This window comes from Alosa pseudoharengus, unplaced genomic scaffold (assembly GCF_046254945.1).
Source record: "Alosa pseudoharengus isolate Yale_2024_CS ecotype anadromous, Long Island Sound unplaced genomic scaffold, YU_APseudo_1.1 YU_APseudo_1.1_scf_2, whole genome shotgun sequence".
Classification (NCBI taxonomy): Eukaryota; Metazoa; Chordata; class Actinopteri; order Clupeiformes; family Clupeidae; genus Alosa; species Alosa pseudoharengus.
Genome location: NW_027468663.1, coordinates 14,739,388 through 14,756,521, shown reverse-complemented (window position 1 = coordinate 14,756,521; position 17,134 = coordinate 14,739,388). Strand labels below are relative to the sequence as shown.

The following is a 17,134-nucleotide window of genomic DNA, read 5'->3' as shown; positions in this document are numbered from 1 at the left end:
TTAAAACGTGTGTTATCTTTCATTGTACCTTCCTGAGTCTTTCTGATAGAATTGATTTTATATTTACATAACTAATACACAAATCCGACGAGCTATCATACCGGTAAAACATCTGTAGGTAGCGAAGTTGAAAAAGCTGGTGGGCAGATTGGCCTACACACTTCTGCCATATAGTTTCCACTGGATTTTTTGATTGTCGGTGCCGTTTAAGTAGTATACTATAGACTATACTACTTAAACGGCACCGAAAATCAAAAAATCCAGTGGAAACTAGATGGCAGAAGTGTGTAGGCCAATCTGCCCAGCAGCTTTTTCTACTTTGTCACCTACAGAGTTTGACAGGTACGATCTTTCAAAACGCCATGTTATTTCCCATAGACAATCCACGCCCGGAAGTTGGATGGATACGGAAGTTAGGAGGCGGGATATATTCTGGAGAGGTCTATTACTGAGCTGTTACTGGTATGTAAACAAACCTCCGTTATAACGCACCCACGATGACTGCTACAGCCAGGCAATATGGCTTGGGTTGATGTTAGACAGTGGCCTCCAGTCACAGACAAGCGATCTTACAGATTATGTATGAAAATAGCTTAGAGTAGAGAATGGGGAAATAAAAACATAAATGGCACTAGGTTGATATTATATCTAAGTTACTTAACTACTGTAGCTAGCTAACGTTACCAATAACTATGCTAGCTAGGCTAGCTAACGAGGAAACTATAAAAATATCTGTCCATTTGGCAACAAGAAAAAAATAAATGGATATCAAATAAACAAATTCATGTTTTTCATTTGTGACCATTGTTTATCTAATTTTCACACTTCAAAAGGAAAGAGTAAGGTACAGCTAACTGCTATCTGTGCAAACCGTATGGTAGGCTACCAGACAGGGGCAGTCGACCCGGGGTATTTTGTGCATCTCACATTGTTTTTTCTTCCAACCGGTAATTTTATTGCTGCTATTGGAACAATTGAAAACGGAACATGTTTTCCCACTCGACATTATAAAAGAATATTGAGACAGTCGTAAATTGCGGGCTGTTATCCCAGTGGACTAGAGGGTGACAATTTTTCGGGACTCCCGCGGGTCACGGTATTCCCGCAGGAGTCCTGCGGTACGGGAGTCAATTTCACTGTTGGTAACGTGATAGGGACGGGACGGGCAGAAATCCACGGGAGTGGGCGGGAGGGGAACGGAGCCGGAGATTAAATTAAAACATGCGGTGAGTGCACCCAAAGATTGCAAAGCATTTCTAGAAAAGAGAACCACTTACAACTCACAATACGTTTGTTGATAGGCTACTCTGCGTCTAGCAGTAGCCAATCAGAGCAATACAAAGCAGCTGCCCTGTTCACAAGCCAATCAATCAGCGTCAGCGACTACACCGAAAACTGAAGGTGTTTTCTATTGCCATATCAACGTGAGCTAATCGCTAACGTTATCTGAGATGCTAGTTTTTGTAACGGCAGGAATAAACACACATGGTAACAAAATCAATCTAAACATGTGTAGCTTTACTCAACACATTAATACTATGATACAGTGTAATTGTCAAGTTGTATGGCTCACTGTGTTCAAAGTCGATCTTAATAACCCTCATCACCTCGACTAGCTTATGTGGTGGTTGTTACTAGCTAAATGGCAATGCAGCTTCACTGTAGTGAAGTTCGCAAAATTGGAAAGAGGAAATATCGTTTACATGTCCATTTAAATTATAGCCTTTCTAATGTACTTTTGTGTGTTTTGAATCCGAAATAAGATGGAATGTGAGGAGACTGCTATTAACTTTAAAGAGGCTTAGGCTATCTACAATTGAAACTATCTGTAGCCTATGACGCAAATAAACCTCATGTCCGGGTCTATGGATGTCTGCTTTAGCTTATTGTTGACAGCAGGGTTTTTTTAAATTTAAAATGATACTTTCTAGATTTTAATGGGCCATGTTGAAGAGCTGATGTCCGTTATTGTTCATGCAAATATAAACTGATTCATGTCCCTTGCATTTTGCAACTGTGAGGTCCATGGTAGGCGCCCGACAGAAATATTGTTTCATTTTGCGAGTTCTGGCGGTGTTCTAAATGTGCACAGAAGGAGTTCCTAAGCTATATAAGGTAGGCTATTAGCTAGGCCTATTACACTACATAAATTGTCACTATGCTGGCGACCCAAATAAAATCTCTTACGACCAACCCTTTGGGAACCAATGCTTTAGACAACATAGGGAACGAAACGGGAGTGGGACGGGATTCGGGAGTCTTTCTCTCGGGATTTTGCGGGACAGGATTTTTTTTGGGGAGGAAGTCACGTGATCGGGATATGACGGGAGTATTTGTGTGTGCTCGGGATGGGACGGGAGTGAAAATGTATTCCTGTGTCACCCTCTACAGTGGACGCAACGAATCCAATAGAAGGCACTGGCGCAACGCTACCCAGCAACAGCTCAGTAATGCCGCCCGCTTACTTCCGGTAGTTTCGCAGGCACGGCGCTACGGGTGGGCCTGGATGGGCCTAGGCCCACCCACTTTTCAACAGGCCCACCCAAAACTTTTCTTAAAAAAAAAAAAAAACTTTTAATATAGTCGTTGTTTAGGTACCTTAAACGTGCACAAACGGTCTCGTTGTATCGCTGCAAGAGATGAAGGATAGCTGAGATCCATAACACCTAGCACATCTCTATGGCTTAATAATGGCTTCTGAAATGTTTTGTTTTTTTTGCAATGCAGCTTGTTGATATTGTGATCGTTGATCCGATTTGCATTAAAGGGCCTAATGGGTGTGATTGATCTTTATGAGCTCTCTTGGAGCATGTTTTACATGACGTTGTCAATGAACAAGTTCTGTGCCCGAGGGGTAGGCCTAGTAGCCAGCTGATTTTGCCAGGGCTTCAGCCCCGAATGTATTTTGTACAGTTGACTAACAAATATGACACCATTATTCCGATCGCGCATTGAAACTTTGAGATGAGATGGACGTATTTAACATACAAGCGGACACGGGTGAACTCACTCTTCTTCATGCAGCAGATTTAACATGAACGTTACCTTCCATAACACATAATTTGGAACGTAGGCTACGTGCGCGCGTGAGGTTGGCCATGTCATTGTTTGCATTTAATATTTGGTATAGGCCTACGTTACAAGGAAATCATGAAGTCATCAATAACAAGGTGGTGGTGGAGTTATCCTGTTCTCGTCATTTAGACTAGTCTACAAGTTCAGGTTTGTTATCAGCCTCGAGCTGGCCAAACAGTGGTGGCCATATAATGCATATTGCTATTTAAAAGCCCCTTTGCTAGGTGGCTATATAGTTCGTTTCTAGCAAACAGAAAATGTCAAGATAGCTAAATGTCATTACATCCTCTAATTGTCAATTTTATTGTCCATAATATTTAATAAATGTGGTGCAAATGAGGTTTGAGTCAGTGGATTCATTTATGAAAAGTGAGCAGCAAGTCAGGCAAAATGGGAATTATGAAAACCGTTTAGACTCTATGGGCTAAGCCCCGAATGTTTTCAACTGCCCTGCATATTGATTGAAACTGTCGGGCAGTGTGATTGATCTGTATTGTTGAAAACCTAAAACAAATGAAATATTCGACTTCATGTTATACAAGCAGAACTAAACTATGTTTGGGGGAAATATTAGATTCCCACTTTTACAGCCTATAGGCCTTAGGTCTATTCGAGAGATGCGCTAAAGCACAGCAGCCAGCATGTATGGTGCGTAATGGAGATTCCAAAGCGCTGTTATTTGGTCAGAACCAAGGACAGTGATCGAGGATAGGTACGTCCATCCTTTTTACAATGCAACAAACTATTTAAAGAGCATCAAGCTATTCAAATCTCTATTATGTAAGCACAAATAATATAACTGTATATTAGTCGGTCATTTTTATTAGGTTAAACAGTGATTTGATAGTTTTTTTAAGGCCCACCCACAATTGGTCTGGCCCATCCAAAACTGGAATCCTGGCGCCGTGCTTGAGGTGTGGTGGAGGCTCTTGAACCCGTCGCTAAGAATCTGTGTGGATAATGGTTTCTGCTAAATACTAGTCACTTGACTTAATAAAATCCTTGTGCTGTCTCATGTCTCTTTTGAAACGACTGAGTAAGTGTGCACTTGTGTCATTGATGAGGACACTGGCCCAGGCTGTGTGGTCTCCAGGGCTGTGATGGTCCTTCAGTAGATGGAGGTAGGACTTTTAACTTGATTGAAGTCCAGTGTTTTCTAGAAAAGCAAAAAGAAACAAGAAACTCTTGACACCACGTCCTGTCAAGGGAAACTAGACCTACATGTATTCCCCTCTGCTTGTGTAAAGACGTACTCCCACAGTGGGTCATAAATCCACTGGATTTTTTGATTTTCGGTGCCGTTTAAGTAGTATAGTCTATAGTATACTACTTAAACGGCACCGACAATCAAAAAATCCAGTGGAAACTAGATGGCAGAAGTGTGTAGGCCAATCTGCCCACCAGCTTTTTCAACTTCGCTACCTACAGATGTTTTACCGGTATGATATTTTGAAACGCCATGTTATTTCCCATAGACAATCCACGCCCGGAAGTTGGATGGATACGGAAGTTACGGAGGCGGGACTTATTCTGGAGAGGTCAATTCATAGGAGCAATGAGATATTGATAGGAAATTGAATATAACAGTTCAATTTCATGTTCAAATTTGTCTTATCAATAAAAAAAAGCCATTCATGCTTTAGACCATTTTAATTTAAAACATTTTAAAAACAAAGTACCGGTTCAGGCACCGTTTCGGCACCAGCACCGTTTTAAAAGTATCGATTTAGCACCGGTATCGGATAAAACCCAAACGATACCCAACCCTAGTCATATAATATAAGGCCATTGTAAGCCATGCATAAGACTCAGGGCCCTGTCGTGCACCCGCCGCAAGGTGGCACAAAGCCTGACGCAAGGCTTATTCTTATCTTACACTCAATAAAGTAAGGATTTTTTGCCATGTGCTCCACTTTTATTAAACCTTGCGCCCATGGGTGAGGCAATTACCGACATACAGTCGCTATCTTACACTCTTTAAAAATCATTACACCACTGACCAAGAAAAACCTGCTCCCGTATTCACAAAGCATTTTATATTACCACTAGGAGTACTCCTAAATCGCCCTAAAAGATTTTAGCTAGGAGTTTTCTCTTAAAAGTTAATCACAAAGCCTTTCAGACCTACTCTTAGTAAGGAAAAATGACAACTCCTAAACTACTGTAAGAGTGAGTCTTCGTTGCTATGGTTGACGTCATTACTCATGCACAAGCTTGATCGAAGTGACCACTTTCATTGGCTGGTGATTACAATCAGCAATGATTGCAAAAATTTCCCCTACGACGATGAGTGACAGGTCTTTGCTGGTGAGAATGCGTGCGCTACACAAGTACCGCGAGGGATGGAAGATGATGAATAAATAGCCTAAATGAATAAAGCAAATAGCCTAGTAGCATAATAAAATACACTACGGATTGATGCAGTAGGCCTAGGCCTATCTTTACAATATACAGTAATCTTTATGAAGACACGTAGCCCTACATTTGTAAATAGGAGAAACAATTAAATTTGATCAACAATGAAATGTCACATTTAGTTTAGTTTTATGTTGACATTGAATGGTTGTGGTTGTTAAGGCAGGGCATTCCACGCATCATCATCATCGCATAAGGTCCTAAAAAGTGATCCAACTCTAAACAATATCAGCTGCTCTCCTCCTCTGATTACATTTAAATGTCATTTAAATTTAAATGTAAAAATTTGAGAGACAGACTGGTTCATTCGGAAACAAAAAAACACACCTAATGTGATCTCATGGCTACCCAATCAACCTAAAGGCTTTTGTCGTTGTGGCCATTGCGCACAATGTTCAAATTCTTCAGACATTAAACACTTTACACATCCACATACCGGTAAGAAATATCCAATCAAGTCTTTCATTAATTGTAATAGCACACATGTTATTTATATGTTAAAATGTCCGTGTGGCCTGGTCTATGTGGGCCGAACAAAAAGAGCAATGAAAATAAGAATTTCTGAACATAAGACCGCAATACGTAGCCTACACGCAACATGGATTATGCCATGGCACGTCATTATTATGTACAAGCTAACCTTGGCTCAGCAGCCACTTTGAAGTTTTGAGGCATAGAGAAGGTTTCACCTCCCTGTAGGGGTGGAAATGTGATTAACCATCTGCTTCGTAGAGAAGCCTTCTGGATACACACTCTAAACTCAGTAGAACCGCTTGGCATTAACAAAGAACTGAATCTGTCCTGCTTTCTATGAACTGTAACTTTTGTATGTGACTGTGCATGAGATGTCTTTTGTTTGTTTGATAATTTGCTACATCTTGTTTTTAATTATATATGATCTAAGAAGTGACCTGCTTTCTGTGTGCCAATTGTGTTGGCCTTCACTCTTGATCATATTCGGGTGTGACCTAACGACACAGTGATGAGACCAATTACATCTTAGCCAATCCAGCTGAGATCCTGGAATTGTTCCACTGATCTGTTTTCAATATATTGGGTGTCTCATGGTCATCATTGACTCTGAGGTAGGGCTGGGCGATAAAACGATAGCGATATGTATCGCAATAGACATGTAATCGATATCTATAAAAAAATATATGTTCGATAGAACACTCGATAATTAAACACGACTCCTTACATTGTCCATAAATAAATAGGCTAAATATATCTTGCATTGTAGCTAGTATGTGCAACTCTACCAGAGTAGGCGATAGAAGTAGGCCTACCTCAACACAGACTCTCAATGAGTCCTTGCCCCCTGCACTCTCTCTCTCCCTCTCAACAGGCGCATCCCTCCTCAGCATGCACGTAATCCAAACATTCACAATTGTAAAAGACGACTGGCTATATTGCTATTAAATCCGGTCAGCATCATTAGCAAGCTGCACGAATTTGTTCAAAACTGTTGCATTCAACTTGACTGCTAAATTCTAATCATCTCAATCCCGATGCAAATGGAAAAGTATTTTCCAAGACTCAAACGGGCCTGTCCCAAGGAGAAAAGGTATTAATTTGAAACTTAAACACACGTGGGGATTGGAAACTGAACAGTCTAACCAGTAGACTATGATAAACTAGCAAATTAAGCTACTTTGTTTACTACTAAGCTACTCCGTAATTTCACAACATCATCATCAATGATTATCAGTTGAGTGACGGAAGTCAATTTGAGTTCACCATCATACCTTAGCCCTAGGCGTAGAGAGGTTTTGCTTCTTCGGTTCTGATCCCTGTGATAGGTTTTCCACAGTAAAAGAGGGTTTGTTCTGAGAGGGGCTTTGGTCCTTCCTTGATCCCGAGCTCTGGACACAGAATGAGGGAAATTGATTTCAAGAACATTAAGAACAGCTAATGGTTTCACAAACATCATCTGCCCTGATCTGATGTCATAGTTTTACAAGGCATCTGTTCTCTGGGCCAAAATGCAATGTGCGGGCCTATTAGACCTACTAGTAAAATGGAGGAGTATAGGGAAGTGGTGGGAGGCTTTGCAATGCTGGAGTATGCGATGTGAATAGGGAAGGAGGGTTTAAAGTCCTTTTCACACATGACTTCCATGCAATTAGGTCCGGATCTCAAACAGAGTCTACTGTAGCAATGTTTAGTAAACATCATTGAAGACAGAAGGGCATCATCATGTCCTCAAACTTCAATTAGGATTAGGATTATTAATCTCACCAGTATCCTCTGTCTAGCCCAGGACTCAGAGGGGCTTTGGTCCCTCACTGCTGATCCCAGGCTTTGGCTCTGGGCACAGAATAGGGGAAATGGAATTGTTATTATGGCAACAACAAAGGGTGTACACTAAGTAAGGGATAACAGCCGCCGAGGTGTCCTGTTATACGGAATTAACGGACAAGGGCGAGGGGAAAAGAACTCCCAGACGCGCAGCGGAGTTGCCTCCGCCCGAGTCCATTAATTCTGTATAACTGGACACACCTCGAAGGCCGTTATCCCGCTTATCACCCGGTTGCCACTGTAAAGCCATGCCAGGGATTAAAGTGAAAAAAAATCGTTTGCCTGAACTTTTTTCAGGCCATAAGTCATACGTTGTTCATATCTACCTATAGAGATAGCACCCCTTTTGCGGTCGCGACCTATTGGTTTTTAATGTACAAAAAGATGCAAACAGCAAAGTAAAGTTATTCACACGGCGGCCATTGTTTAAACCAAAACGAGGCTACAGGGTACACTTACTATATAATTAATGCCACCTACAGGCGAATGCATAGAACATAAAAATCCTATGGTTTGTGTACCCTGTAGCCTCGTTTTAGCCGCCAATGGCCGCCATGTGAATAAGGCGAATTGAGTGTTCTTGATTGAGATTGAGTTTTCCTGATGAACAAAAATATATTTTAGTACCATCCCTGACCATTGCTGATTAGCCATTGCTGTTCTTTTCTACTGCAGCAATATTGTAGAAAGGCTTTAACACACTCTTATTTAATTACTTCAGGCCAAAAGTGTTTAAAGGGGAGATTTTTGTTAATATGCAATTCAACACCAAGTAAAATCTATAAAATCAATTTTGCAAGACTTCCCATTTCCTCATCAAAGTAACGAATCAGAACATTCTAGATATTGTTTATATTTCCATTTGTTGCCTCATCCGCATTTAATGAAAACATGGTAATTTTGAGTTTTACAGACAACTCAGTTTTCCAATGAGCAGTCTCTCAGTCTGTGTGTGCTCATGCAGGAGGTCTGTGCATTTGATAACGACAATCTGGAGACGGTGCTTTTGTCTTCAGCAACAGATTGTATAAGGTTGACAAGAGGTTGCGATATGGTGAGGGACAGGTCGTGTTGCGCTATGAAAGAACATGCGTAGCCTACTTTCTAAACGTAAAAACCGTCAGCCATAGATAAACGTAGCCTACCTCTGTCGTGGTGGCTAGTTGCACCAGGTAGGGAAGATGTCCTGAAGTGCACCAACGTTAACCTTATGGCGGTCTTCTGATTGGTGGCGTGCTAAAAGGTTTTCCTATTGCATCCATAAACAATTTTCTTGCAGCGAACCGCGCAAAAGCAAACCCCTGGCACTTTAATTTCTTTACACCATGGCTTGTTAGTTCTCCCCCGTTTCCAACAGCTGCCCATCTCTATTTAATTTTTAACTTTTGACACCTGCCTTGCCTTCCTTTAACAACAACGCATCCATGACAGCTAGTGGCCTTGCCAAATAGACGCACACAAATCATGCGAGGTTCTGGTAGGCCTACTGGTTATGGTTTTGTGCTATAAATTAATAATATTTTATAGCAAAGTTTTAAGTTGACTATTTTAATTGTATGGTTATTTTTTGTCAACATACACTCACAACCTACTGTCGTTAAGTGAGGCCTAAGCAAAATAGGCTACAAGGCTGTCTGTGTGTTACAAACAGACTGACCCCCTTACTCAACAGTTCGCGATGATGACAGTGATATTATTATTTTTTTTATGCTAACACGCTCAGTCAAAACCTTCCGTCGCAAATTGTAAAAAACATTGTTGTACATGTCATAACAGACGGGATAATAAATTGCATAGGCTACGGTTTATATTGCGTCGCTTTACACATAATGTTAGTTGCATTGATTAAAAACTGTAACAATAATAGTAGCCTACATCGGGTGGCATAGCAGGCTATCTGTTCAAGTCATAGGTGACACCCAAAATGAATGACCTCCCCTGACATGAGTTCGCGATAGTAAGAAATTGTCTACATTGATGCACGGAAAGAACACAGCCTACGCTTCTTCTCCGAATTCGCACATAGAGCTCACAATATCATATCCAAAAAAGTTAAACGGATTGGCCAACCTCATCAGCTGTCTCTAATGTGTCACTATAATCCAACTTTTAGACCGTTATAGTCCTCCATACGTGTTCTTTTTTTTTTAAGCAAACACCCGAGACAAGTGTGTAGCTACAACATAAACAAAGCGAAACTCATGGCTGACGTAGGCTATCTTCTTGAGCGGTCACTGATTGAGACACAGAAAGTTCTCAAGAACACTATTAGGTCTAAACATTTACCATCACACACATTAATTCATCGGACCTAATATTTGTAGTTGCCTTAAAACAGGAAAAGCAAAGGTGATAGTCCCCCCCCCCCCCCTATTTTTTTTCTCATCGGATCTGCATCGATCTCAAATATGACATTTCTAAAATCAAATTGACGGAAATCCGTCCTACGACGGAGAACTTTGATCCTTGAGCCATGCCTGTATAGCACGCAAAGGAAACACGTGGTTCAGTTTAAAAAGAAGCCCACTAGTTCAGCTTCTTGTACAACTTTCGTTAGCATGGACAGTTAGCTTGTTTACAGTTGATTCCATTGTTGCGAAGCCTGCCTCCAGGCTTAACCGTCGTCCTACGGTTGTTATAGTAATCATTCATAAGCATTGATATGGAACGCCGATTAAACTTTTATTTACCAGATCTACTTCATAGGTATCCCATTATTCAGAATTAAAAGCCACCCCACCAGCCAATCAGAAAAGAGTATTTCTTCTCTCCGGGTGATAAACACAAATATTCCCTGGATATTTCATTAATTTGTCAACCAATATCAATCTACCATTTTGGGTCCACTATCATTATCCTTACCTTAACAGAAGGTGTGGCGCTAGGCTTATTGAGCTTTCGCTGCTTCAGTTCTGATCCCGGGGTTTGGATCTGGGGAAATGCAGGGGAAGCCTGAAAAGAGTGAACAGGTTAGATTCACAATGTCAGTTACTATGATAACTCACTCAAAGTTTGAGGTGAGTTTCTTACTGGAACAGAAAGCCCAGGGATTACCTCATCTCTTGGTTTAACAAATTCAGATTTTTAACAAAACCAGCTTTTTGGAGTACCCACACTCAGTCTGAGCATTTGTTTGTAATGTTTGAAATGTACTTGATATAGTACAGGTTGAAAAACAGAGAGAGAGGCTTCACCTTTCCACAAACAACTTCAGACTGCTCCTTGTCACCATTTGTCATTGGAAACATCTCAATGGGGATAATTTTCTAAAAGAAAAAACAGTCGCCAGGTGAAGCATTCAGCATAGGGGTATGTATTTAGTTAAGACAGCCAAAGCTCAACATAAATAATGTCAATATAACACACAATAATGCCTGCAAACATAGTATTCGTGTAATTATTAGTGTACTGTAATTCTTACAGTGGAAATTAGTTAACGTGAAAATATTAAAAAGGAATACTGACCCTCTTTGCCATGTTGGCTCCTGCAAATGAACAGGACATCATTACAGTAGTGAACAAAAACACAAACTACAGCAGAACACGTTGCTCAACACTTGTGGTTTAATTATGAAACTATGCTCTGTTTGTTTCTCTGCACACAGACATTGTCATAGTAAAACTACAGTACATGCTTGAGAGAAACAATTGAAAAGTTTGGCATTCTAACAAATAACAGGTCTGATGATGATATCATTAATAATATGTCTGTGGTCTTAAAGTTGGGTTTTCGATTAGGGTCAGGTAACGATCAGGGTTCATTAAGAGTTGAGACAATTACTTTACAGGTCTGTTAAAATGATTAACCTACGGTGTCATAAATTATCCCATTGGCATTACATTACCCTGGTTATGGAAAGTTGTACTGTACCTGTACATCGTTTGTGAAGGACACAAATTAGTAGCACTGCACAAATTACAAATGCCACTGGAACCAAACCTCCAACAGCAGTATTGATAGTTGCATTCTGTTTGTCAAAAAAATGTTGCGCTGTAGAAACAGAAACATTTACTTATATTCCATTCTCCTTCTGACTAACATGAAGCCATCATCTGACTATTATTGAGTCTCAAGAACCACGGAAAAAACATAATCCCTTATTGTTAATTTAGCACATTTATAGGTACAGTGTACACCCCCCCACCTCCACAATGCTGCATAGGTGCACTACAACAATCCTTCCTAAAACGCATTAATCTAATACTAGTCAATGGAGTTGGACAAAAACTACGATAAAACCTGTTGGAAATAATCTTTTGCAGCGATTTTTGTGTGAGCATATCAGTGAACACCCTTGACCACTCGGTGAGTTTTGCGTCTTTGTAAACAAAAGTTTAATGCATTTTAGAAAGATTGTTCCAGTGCACCTATGCAGCATTGTGGAGGTGTGTGTTAAATCTTAAACATTCTATTTAATCATAAACTATCTGAAAACAGGGCTTTAAGTGTAAAATACTGAACTTGTCCTTTAAGACTACCAATAAAACACACAGGCTTTTTCTAGGTAGTTATCATCAGAAAGATCAATTAATGTTTCCTACAGTACCTTGCGGACACGCTCTTTCAAAGTCCACTGTGGCTTGACTCAAACTGACTGGGTTGCTATGGTTGCAGATGATGTCACCATCTCTAATAAGGATGGCAAGGCTTGAGGACCCAGTCAGTTCCGCCTGTATGCAGATGCTGCTGTTACAGGTGGAGGTCAGAGAAAGGTCACCAGCTGTACAGGTCACCGTCATGTTACAGAGGTCACCACTGGACAGGACAGGCCCCACAGTCAAGATGGGGGCAGACACTTGCTCTGCAAAAACACAAAAAACATCGTTACACACTATTTAAGAGACACTCTTAGAAAACACAGAAACCCCAAACCAAATATATATAACAAAACTTAGAACAGCTCTGAGAGTAGCTGCTGTGCTAATTCTGGGGTGCAGGACTCTTGTGTCTCCAGTGTCTTATATCCCCATATATTTCAGATGGAAGCATGAAGCTCAGTCCCTATGTTAATAAAAGTGTCTGGCTCAATCTTAGCTGTAAATTCTGTCCCCATCTAATTTCTTTGTTTACCATAATAATCTCTGTGGTACATATTTATTTTCCATGGTAACTCACCGTAAACAGAGAGCTTGTATTCAACAACAGTCTTTCTTCCTTCTGCATTTATCTCTCCTCTGTAGAGTCCGCTGTCAGTCTTCTGCAGGTTCTTCAGCTCCAGAGAGAACGTGGTGCTGTCAAATTCTACTCTACCCTTATAAAGGCCTAGGACTCTTAGCTGGCGAGATTTAGGATGGTGTGGATAATATCTAACAACATCTCTTGTTTGATTAAATATCCAGACAGCATCATCTGGGTCCAGGTTGACACGTTTGTGCAAGGTCAGGGTGACAGAGTTTCCCTCTAGAGCAAACACTGACTCCGGGGCACTAGTCACTGTGGAAACAGAATGATAAACAGTGTAAAAGCGAGTAAGGAGACAGTGAGAAAGGGTAACTAGCCAAGTGAAATCACAAATGACTGAATTACATTAAAGGAGAATTCCGGTGTGATTTTGACCTAAAGTGTTTTGAAACATGATACCGAGTGTGAACGTATGTCTCATAGCCCATCTCGGCTTGTCCCCGATTTTCTGTGGAAATGCATGGATTACAGTTTCTTCCAGTAGCAGCAACTGGAATCCATGCATTTCCACGGAATTATTTTTGGAATCTGATCCCTTATCATACCTGTTCATTCTTACTCGTCGCTTGACTTATCGTGACTAAATTCAAGATGGCTGCAAACGCTAAACTTCGAGAAGATACTGTCTGTATAAATCGTCTTGTAAGTAAACTACCAGTGCTTTTTCAAAGTTCTCAATGTCTCGTTTTAAATGTCAGGGCCCTTGGAAATCTACCAATGAAGTGTGGAGATACACTGAGCCTCGTAAATGGTGTAAAACAGTGATTTATTTGCATGGCTATGCCGATGCCGAGGCACCACCATTGACCGCCTTGTTGGTAGCATCGGCTAACTAGCGCCAGATTTCGGAGTGCAGGGGACAAGCCGAGATGGGCTATGAGACATACGTTCACACTCGGTATCATGTTTCAAAACACTTTAGGTCAAAATCACACCGGAATTCTCCTTTAAGACTGCACTTAACATAAACATACATGCGTTTTACATTATTATACTTATATTATACTTATTTAAAAGTGTCAAATTGCCAATGGCAAATTTCTCCTCATGATCAGTGATCATCTGATTGTCCATTATTTTTGTTCAGTCAAAAAAAAAACCCAAAAGTATTTAAGTCCTAAATTCTAAATTCAAAAACAAAGCAGCTTGGATTGAGCTGTACACTATTCCCATCAATAAACACATTGATTCAGGGGCACAAAAGGGAGGGGTGGAATGGGCAAAAGTATTGGAATACTTAACCCCTTAATCACTGAATTCATGTGTTTCATTTAGACCTTTGCCACAAGTGTATAACATCAAGCACCTAGTAATGCAGTCTGCATTCCCAAACATTTGTGGAAGAATGGGTTGAGCTCAATGAATTCAAGCATGGTACTGCAATAGGTTTCTTAAAGCAATGTCCATAAAGACATGGTTAGTTGAATTTGGTGTGGAAGCCCAAAGAGAGCTCTGTTGACCTCAATCCTACATTTATGATGAGCTAACAGAGATTGCAGGACTTGTGCCTGACCTCACAAATGTTCTTCTATATGAATGGGCAATACAATAGGAAATACCGCATAGACATTCAAAAATCTTGAGAAAATCCTTCGCAGTGGAGTAGCATTGCTGTCCTACTGTATGCCTATACATTTAGAATGGGATGTCATAAAAGTCCCTGTAGGTGTACTGGGCAATTGCCATAATTAAGGCAGAATTATCCTTTTCAGTAAAAAGTAATTTACTGGTAAGTCACTTTGTCTGATAACTTTGAGTAAACAGCTGATTTTGAAGCATTTGATTTTGTGTCCAGGCATGATACCAACCTGTGTGAAGGATGGCCATGTAGAGAAGCAGAATCCACTTTGCATCCATTTCTGTACTTTCAAGAAGTTTCTGTGAACACAAAGACAGACTGATGACACCAGAGGTGACACTTTCCCTTTGGTAAAGGCCTTGGGCCCCAAACCAACGGCCCTCATGTAGTTCTTGAGCTTGGTTGATACCATCTGAGGGCAATCATTTTTGTAGTGATTTTCGGCAAGCTTAATCTTTTCACTTTTGTATTTATTAGGTATTGTATTGTAGGCTGTACTGTCCTATATGTCTGTATTGTGTACTAGGGCTGTTTTTCCCTTTCTATTTCATTATTGCATGTAGACTACTTTATGACTTTCGCTAAAAGCAGACACTAGATTGATACGGTAGTTTAAATACTAACAGACTACTCAAATCTCACAGAATTAAACATAGCCCCTGCAACCCCGACCAGTCTAGGGATAAACAGAAATGTATCTATGGATATATGAAATTATCATCATCATTATTATTAGGCCATTGTTGTTGTTGTACACATGTGCATGACATATCAATGTTGTCAGCTTTACACAGCTATGCTAATAAAAGAGTTTTCAGTGAAGAGATGCACATCATAGGACTAATTGAAAATGACAAATTCGACTGTTTCATGGAACATATTATGTTCATTTTGAATTTGATACCAGCTACACATTTCAAAAAAAGTTGGGATGGGGATAACAAAATGCCGGAAAAGTTGTGTAATGATAAAGAAAACAAAAGGAGGAATGTTTCACAAATAAGTAGGGTAACTGGAAACATGATTGGGTAGGGAAAGAGCATCCCAGTAGAACTAGCTTGCAGAAAACAACTATTTCATTATACCACAAATAAGTTTGCTGTTGCACTAGTTAACAGAAACAGCTGTTTTCCTGAGACTGAAACCTGACTGATAAATTTTCATCTGAGACCTTTTCATCTGACTCCGCTTTTCCTGACAGCGGTTTTCCTGAGTCCTGACCTGTCTGAAACTTAAATTGGTAGTAGACCTACATTTAAATTCTTACCAAACCGTTTAAAAAGTGTAGCAATCTTGTAAACGGGTGTTTTAAATGCAGTTATTTACTCAGTTCGAAAGAAATACACGTCCATGTCGTGTTTGCCCGTTTTTTAGGGACATTGGAAGTGGGCTTCAATGGCCTCTTGGCGAGACAGACCTGCAGAGCAAATGCCACATTTGCCGAAAGTTCGTATGAGGCTATTCCCAGGCTAGGTTATGATCAATCGTGCTACAAATTATCAGACGAGTGACAGAAGCATCTGACGTTAACTCAGCGACTCCGTGGAGCAATGGTGCTAACGTGTGTTATTGATATAATTTCCATATCATGGGAAAACAATAGGCTAGAACAGCATGACATTGATTGATTGATTAATTTTATTCGACCCTTTTCGTTATAAAATATGATACAGTTTTGCACCATACATTAAAAAAACATGAGGTGACATGTCTTTTGAAATAGTCGCTCAAGAGTCCTTGCACCCAAATCAGTCAGATTCCTTAAACAAATCAAGAAAATGTAGGCTAGGCTACGCTTAGCTTATTCATTTTTAGGTTACTCACCTTACCTGGGTTGCTTCACAGCACAGCAGGATTTGAAATGTGCCGCGCTTTGGCATTACAAGTTAATACAAGTCAATAGGCTAACCGTAATTCATTGCACTGCGACAATTGGGAGGCTACCTTCAAATGAGGCGGAGCCTCACTTTCACTTTCACTTTTAGAAGTCAATCTTCCAGTAAAAGAAAACCCTTTACGCGGCGTCGAATGAATTCCTTGCATCTTTTGAATTGGTTCGTCCACATGATCTCCAGTCCCACCCCCCATTTATCTTCAAACTGATCGGTTAGGCCTATCATTTTCATATAGAAAACGTCCAGTCCACTGAATGCATTTGGTCATTTTATTAACATTGTTGCCATGAATACATACCACAAAATATACACAGAAAGTGCAAACACTTCATTTCATGTTTGGGATCTCATCTATCTATTTCTCTATCAATATCCTCATCCCCTGCTTCATTCCTTTTCTCGCCCCCATACAGGGCTCTACAGTGCGCCCATTTCATTCGCACATGCGAGTAAAAATGATGCCGTGCGAGTGCAAAAAAATATTTAGGCGCACTGGTGCGAATGACTTCTAACCATGTCAATGTTTGTCTACAAAATACACCGCAACATCGAGAAACAGTTCTGGTACAAACTATAGAATCACGTCGCGAATGCAGCATAAAAACTACACCTCCCATCAATGTTAGCAGTTTCGCGTTGTGACTCGCTAGTAGTCGCTTCTATCAAATCCAAGAGCGCGCAGAAAAAGCG

At 40.4% G+C, this 17,134-nt stretch overlaps 1 protein-coding gene across 1 annotated transcript; it reads right to left on the bottom strand.

Annotated features, from left to right (window-relative positions):
- Positions 1-3,879: 3,879 nt before the first annotated feature.
- LOC143133911 (SLAM family member 6-like) lies at positions 3,880-16,473 on the bottom strand. The gene is made up of 11 exons (XM_076293867.1): positions 16,374-16,473; positions 14,779-14,848; positions 12,905-13,222; positions 12,336-12,590; positions 11,660-11,779; positions 11,254-11,273; positions 10,983-11,054; positions 10,651-10,740; positions 7,729-7,797; positions 7,236-7,352; positions 3,880-4,231 (listed from the first exon to the last, which is right to left on the bottom strand). Exons 2-11 carry the CDS (start codon positions 14,825-14,827, stop codon positions 4,184-4,186), a joined length of 1,158 nt encoding a protein of 385 aa, XP_076149982.1. The 5' UTR covers positions 14,828-14,848; positions 16,374-16,473; the 3' UTR covers positions 3,880-4,183.
- Between the last annotated feature and the right edge of the window lie 661 nt (positions 16,474-17,134).

Bases quoted from the DNA above. Each gene is read 5' to 3' on its own strand.
- LOC143133911 (XM_076293867.1), bottom strand. From the start codon at position 14,827: ATGGATGCAAAGTGGATTCTGCTTCTCTACATGGCCATCCTTCACACA. The intron at 11,780-12,335 runs GTACTGTAGGAA...CTGTTTCTACAG, and splicing joins TGAAAGAGCGTGTCCGCAAG to CGCAACATTTTTTTGACAAA. The intron at 11,274-11,659 runs GTACAGTACAAC...GTTCATTTGCAG, and splicing joins CCTTCACAAACGATGTACAG to GAGCCAACATGGCAAAGAGG.